The sequence below is a fragment of the Podarcis pityusensis genome (genome assembly GCF_964106645.2).
Source record: "Podarcis pityusensis genome assembly, chromosome: 3".
Lineage (NCBI taxonomy): Eukaryota > Metazoa > Chordata > Lepidosauria > Squamata > Lacertidae > Podarcis > Podarcis pityusensis.
This window is the reverse complement of record NC_138026.1, coordinates 88,293,449-88,299,767: the sequence shown is the minus strand read 5'-3', so window position 1 is coordinate 88,299,767 and position 6,319 is coordinate 88,293,449. Positions and strand designations below refer to the sequence as shown.

General features: G+C 51.7%; 1 protein-coding gene across 1 annotated transcript; it reads left to right on the top strand.

Moving 5' to 3' along the window:
* Positions 1 to 670: 670 nt before the first annotated feature.
* LOC308473159 (uncharacterized protein) lies at positions 671 to 5,598 on the top strand (the record flags this gene model as incomplete). The annotated part of the gene is made up of 3 exons (XM_080998438.1): positions 671 to 1,337; positions 3,716 to 4,181; positions 4,729 to 5,598. 3 exons carry the CDS (start codon positions 671 to 673, stop codon positions 4,784 to 4,786), a joined length of 1,191 nt encoding a protein of 396 aa, XP_080854564.1. The 3' UTR covers positions 4,787 to 5,598.
* Between the last annotated feature and the right edge of the window lie 721 nt (positions 5,599 to 6,319).

The following is a 6,319-nucleotide window of genomic DNA, read 5'->3' as shown; positions in this document are numbered from 1 at the left end:
CTTTCCTTTGTTTAATTTTATTTGATTGGTTTCCTCTTATTATATTATTAGATCCCTGCCCCCTTTCCCTGGGGCTTAGAGCCCCCGTGGGCTGCTGGGGCTTTGCCCTCGGCTCTGGCTGTTGGGCGACTCCCGGCCTAATCCTAGCTTGGGGCCCTTAGGGATTTAGTGGCTGGGGAAGACCTTTCCTTTAATTTATTTATTTTAGCTTCATTTTAATTTGATTTTAGCAGCTCCCCCCCCCCACGTGGAAGCGACTGCCTGCTCAGCGGTGGTAGCGCTGCTGGGGAAGCTGTTAGTTTTGTAAATTGCGCATAGCGCACTTGGCAATTTTTTCGGGCTGTTTTAATCTGCTTTTGGGCCTGATTCGGCCTGGGAGGCCTCCAGGGCGAGTGCGGGCGGTAGAGACCTCCATTTTGGGTGGTTTTGGGCGGGAGCGCCATTTCCTGCCTCCCTCTACCTTATCCTGGCCTCCAGTGGCCGTTGGAGTGAGTGCAGCCTATAGTTGGCTGTGTTTGCTGGTGGCGCCACCTGGTGGCGGTTTGTATGGTTGCAGCTGATTGAAAGTGACTGAACCAATTTTCCATTCAGCCAGTTATTGCCTGTTAGCGTCTTTAGGTATTGTTTGCCATCTTTAAATTGTTTATTTGTTTTTCCATTGGTAGTAGGTATGGCCCCGAAAAGGAAGACGTCTAAGAGGCCTGGTCTTGTGTCCTCAGCGAAGAGACCTATTAAAGGCCCGTCCCAAGCCTTGCGTTCACCTGCGCCAAATCAGTCGTTGAGTCGCATCCAATCCATGGTCACTGGTTTGGCTGGTGACCCTGCTGCGCTGGCCCGTGTTGAAGCTGAAATGGACGGCCTGTTGCACCGCTGCTCAACTCCGTCTACTTCTTCTGCAAGGCCAGCCCCTCCCGCAGGCGCATCATCTCTGGTGTCGTCATCTAGCGAAGAGGAGAGAGAGTTTATAGCAGCTGGGGGTTTCTTACCTAATACTGTGGCCCAAACCCCTGATTTACCCAAGTCTCAGGCTGCCATGCCGAAGGGTCGGGGTGGTGCCAGGGGAATGCCCAGGAGGAGGGCATCTGCTCGGATCCGGGCAGTGCAAGCAGCAGGTGCGCCGCCCCCAGCAGCTGTGCGCTCGGTTTCTGGTCATTCACAGGTTATCTCTTTTCAGTCTATTCCGGGCACCGCTCAGCAGGGTGATGCTTCTGAGTCTTCGGTAGAGGATAGCCTTCTTCCACCTCCGAGACCCTCTTCTGGTGGGCACCGTCGCCGCAAAAAGAGTTCCAGGAGGCGCGCCAAGAGAAGGCGGAGGGATACTTCATCCTCTCCCTCAGGTACTTCATCCTCTAGTTCAAGCAGCGATGAGGAGGCCTCTCTCAAGCTTTACTGGGGCTTTGGGGAGTCGACGGGGCTTCCAAAATGGGCATGGGAGCGAAGGGCCAACTCTCACAGAGCAAAGTACGGGGCAGTTCAGGATTGTCGAGATGGGGTCCTGGTACCTGAGGTAAAGGTCGCCACCAACTCTGTCAGGGACCTCATACCCGGTGCCCACTTGACTACCAAGCTGCGGTCCAGGATTTTGGATGGCCGTTATATTGACATATTCAGCCTTGCCCCTCCGCAAGAGGGTCAGGACCCACAAGACAAAGGCTCCACCGCCTCTAAAAAACGGGCGGTGGTAGCAAAGGTGGATAGGACATTTGAAAGGTGGCTGGATAGCTTCCAAGTTTTTGCTGGAGTCGTGTCCGCAGCTTATCCTAGGAGATCTTTGCATCTATGGGTGTATTTGTCTATTGTCCGTTCGGCCTTTACGATGGCTGGAGAATCAGCTGCAATATCGTATGATGAGAACTTTAGGCGCAGGGCAGCTAAGATCCCCACGGCCCGCTGGGACCGGAAGGATTTGGACGTATGGACCACTTTTGTGGCTCCGCGTATTGACAGGAAGGCTGCAGAACCTCAGAAATCTAAGGCTGTCCTACCAAGGGTGGGTCGTAAGTTGTTTTGCTGGGATTTTAACAAGGGTACCTGCCTGCGACAATTCTGCAGGTACTCACATGCATGTGAGAAGTGTTCTGGGAACCATCCGGCTTCAGCTTGTACAGGGGGCCGTCGGTCCTTTCGGAAAGGGGGGGGGCCCAGCAGCCCCCCAAAGCCGCTCCTCCGGCTCCAGCCGCTGGAGCAGCAAAGTAATACCTTGTCCTCTCTAGCCTATACCCCGGTACGGCTACAGCCGCTCCTGTTATTATTGCAGTCATATCCAGACAGGGCGTCGGCGTCTTATTTGCGGGATGGTTTTTCTTTGGGTTTTGGATTCCAGTGGTTGCCACGCCGGTGGCTAGGAGTCCTGCGAATCAGAGGTCAGTTTTGGACATGCCAGAGGTGGCACGCAAGAAGATCGGGAAGGAGCTGGCTTTACGTCGTATGGCTGGCCCTTTCGTTGTTCCCCCATTTCCCAATTTGCATATTTCACCGTTGGGTATTGTTCCTAAAAAAGCCCCGGGGGAATTCCGCCTAATTCACAATCTCTCACACCCTAAAGGCACATCAGTAAATGATGTTATTCCCCCGGAGCTTTGTACGGTAAAGTATGCTTCCCTTGATCAAGCGATCAAGATGGTACGGAAATTTGGGCCAGGCGCCCTAATGGCCAAATGCGACATAGAATCCGCATTTCGGCTGCTTCCTATTCATCCCGATGACTTCTGGTTACTGGGCTTCCAGTTTGATGGAGGATTTTATTTTGATAAGGCCATGCTTATGGGCTGCTCGGTAGCCTGTGCGGCTTTTGAGCGTTTTAGTTCATTTTTGGATTGGGCTTTGCGCAAAAGGACTGGTCTGAGCGGTGTCACTCATTTCCTGGATGATTTTTTATTGGCCTCAGCCAATGATACAGGGCACTGCGTTGCCTTACTACAGGCCTTTGCCGACTTAGCGGAAGAGCTGGGCGTGCCGTTAGCCGCGGAGAAGACTGAAGGTCCTTCTACGCGTCTGTCTTATTTGGGTATCTTGTTGGATACCGTGGCTCAAACATCCAGGTTGCCGGCAGATAAAATACTTGCGCTTAAAAGAGTCATTGAGGAACTGCTGCCCTTGAAGAAGGTGACCTTGCGACAGTTATAGTCGTTGCTGGGTCACCTGAATTTTGCTTGCAGAGTGGTCGCCCCGGGGCGACCATTCTGCTCACGTTTGGCCAGGCTCATGTCAGGTTTGAGATCCCCGCAGCATAGGGTGCGCCTTTCAGCCCAGGTGAGGGCTGATCTTCGGATCTGGTTGGAATTCCTGGAGGAATTCAACGGGGTGTCTTTGTGGCAGGACACTTTGAACCTCCACACTGATTTTCAGGTGCATTCCGATGCCGCGGGGTCTTTGGGGTTTGGCCTGTATTGGGATGGTAGGTGGTGTGCAGAGCGCTGGCCACTAGCTTGGCGTGGGAAATCCATAACTCGGGACCTAACATTTCTGGAGTTTTTTCCCATTGTAGTGGCTGTGCATTTGTGGGTCGAGCATTTCAGGGACCGTCGAGTTTGTTTTTGGTCCGATAACCTGGCGGTGGTGAACGTGCTAGCCAAGCAGTCTTCACGATCCACTAGGGTATTCTGCCCTGTTGCGGGCTTTTGTTTTACATTGTTTGCGTTTTAACATTGTATTTTCTGCACGTTTTGTTCCTGGCGTGTCTAATGACATTGCTGATGCTCTGTCCCGTTTTCAGATGGAGCGATTCAGGTCCCTGGCGCCAGTGGCTCGAGACCGTCCGGAATTTTCCCCGGATCATCTCTGGAACCTTGGCAGCACTTAGTTTTACAGGGAGTAGCTGCATCTCTTGCCCCCTCCACGTTGAGGTCTTATAAGAAGGCTTGGACTGATTTTTTACAGTTCACTGGGCAGCAAGTGGGGGGGGGAGTTGGTAACCCCCATTCTACCACCCAGGTGCTCCAGTACCTGGCACACCTATTTCAGAGGCGTCGGGCAAACAGGACGCTGAGACTGCATTCTGCAGCAATTTCCTTCTTTAGCAAGGCAATGTTTAATAAGGATCCATGTGGGAAATTTGTGGTGCGAAAGGCACTTGAAGGCTGGGGGCGGCTTCGTCCCTCCAGGCCAACTTCCAGGCAGCCCATCACATTTCATCTGCTGACTAGGATGCGCAGCAAACTGAGGAGCATCTGTTGGTCCAGGTTTGAGGCTCGGTTGTTTTCCGCAGCCTTTTCTTTAGCCTTCTTTGGGGCCCTGAGAGTGGGGGAGGTGGTCCTTGAGCCTAAGCGGGATGGAGGTTCTAGGGGTTTGTTGCTGCAGGACGTGAGCTTGTCTCCGTCAGAAGTGCAAGTCAATGTCGGGAGTTCGAAAACGGATCAACTGGGAAGGGGAGCGGTGATTCGGCTCCCAGCAACTGGGAAAGGGGGTCCTTGCCCGGTCAAGGATCTCCGAAAATACATGGCTTTACGACCACCAGGTGATGGCCCTTTGTTTATTCATGAGAATGGGCATCCGTTGGCTCGTCACCAGTTCACCAAGGTGCTGCGCAAGGTGATTGTTGCCTGCGGCCTTGCAGCTTCTGAGTTTGCTCCTCATTCCTTTCGGATAGGGGCTGCAACGACTGCGGCTCATTGGGGTTTATCGGTAGAGAGGATTAAGGATCTGGGCCGGTGGAGGTCGGACGCGTACAGAGGTTATGTACGGAAATGACGTGATTTCATGCGCTTACGTTTCTTGTTTTTACCCTAGGCCCAGCAGTTATACGCATCTGGATTGTGGGGCACAGTATTGTATACTGGGCTGCTAGCAGAGCTCGTCAGTCCGGAATGGGTGATGGCCTGGGCCTGCCACAGCACGTACGGGTGTCCTGGATCTCCAGAAGGGGGATGCTGTGGAAGGAGCTTCTACCGCTGATGCAGAGGCGTGTTCTCATGGAGGGGCCCCCTACAGCGATTGTGGTTCAGCTCGGAGAAAATGATATGGTGTCATCTTCCTGTTATGTCCTGCGGGCTGTTATGTTGGAAGATTTGCGGGAATTGGCGGCCATGGTGCCGGCAACTAAATTAATTTGGTCACAGTTGCTTCAACGCCGTAAGTGGCGAGGTAGCCCCTGTTTGGCGGCCACTGAAAGGGTTAGAAAGCGGATTAATTCTGCGATGAGCAAGTTGGTGGTCAATCTGGGTGGGTTTGTGATTACACACCCTCTTATTACGTTCAAAGCCGCCGAATTCTTTATGATGGATGGGGTTCATCTGTCTTCTGTTGGGAATGATGTGTGGTTACATTCGGTGGTTGAAAAGTTGAGGGCGTGTTTGAGGCTGTGAGTGGTTGGCGGCGAGCGTAAGGGCTCGAGTGGCGGTTAGGCATTGGTTTAAATTGGTTGGTGGAGGGGTATGGATTGGCTGTGCCTGCCCCTCCAATGCTGTTGCTGCACGGGAATTCCGTTAAAGGAATTCAGGGGCTTACCATCCTTTCGTCCAAACCCCTGGAATCGGGTTCGGGCCGTGTAAGCCCCTAGGAGCATGCAGGGAGAAGCTGAGGGTCTGTGTCGCAGCTCCAGTCATCCCTGAACTTGTTCCTCCACACTGGCTTTCGCTGGAATCCGGGAGCCAGTGCTGTCCCCAATGTGTGTGTGTGGGGGGGGGGACAGATATTCATAACCAATGCCTAAGCAACCACTCACAATTTGTATGATAATAAAGTTGTGGCCAAAATTATGCCAAAAACCTTAAACAAAAATTATGTGTGATGTGTGAGTTATTGGGGTAAGGGTGTTTTGGGGGACCTCAGCACGCAAATAGAATAAAAATGCATTTCACATTGCACATGGCCAGTCATGGTTCCCTATTACTATACTATTTGTTTTAGATGTTATTGTATGTTAAGAACAGCCTGCTGGAGCAGGCCAATTGCCTGTCTAGTTCTGTATCCTGTTCTCACACCAGTCAACCAAATACCTGGCAGAAACCCATAAGCAGGACCTGAGCACAACAACACTCACCCCAATTGTGATTACCAGCAACTGGTATATTCAGAAGCATGATGCCTCCGTTAGTGGATTATCACTCACAAATGTGTCCATTCCTCTTTTAAAGCCATTTTATACAGTGAAATTTCCTCAGCTCCTTCCCCTTTAAAAAAGGATATTTTAGCATATTTACATTTGTTCTAAAATCTATGTGTCTCACCTTTACCAACAGTAAAAGAACAATAACTAGCATTCCTTTGAGGAGGCCAGGCAGTGGAAAAGCAAGAAGGAAACTGGTAGATCAGAGGATATATACCTGCAGTTTGAGATTTTAGTTACTCTCGGCCCATAGGCCCCTGGCATATCTCTTTA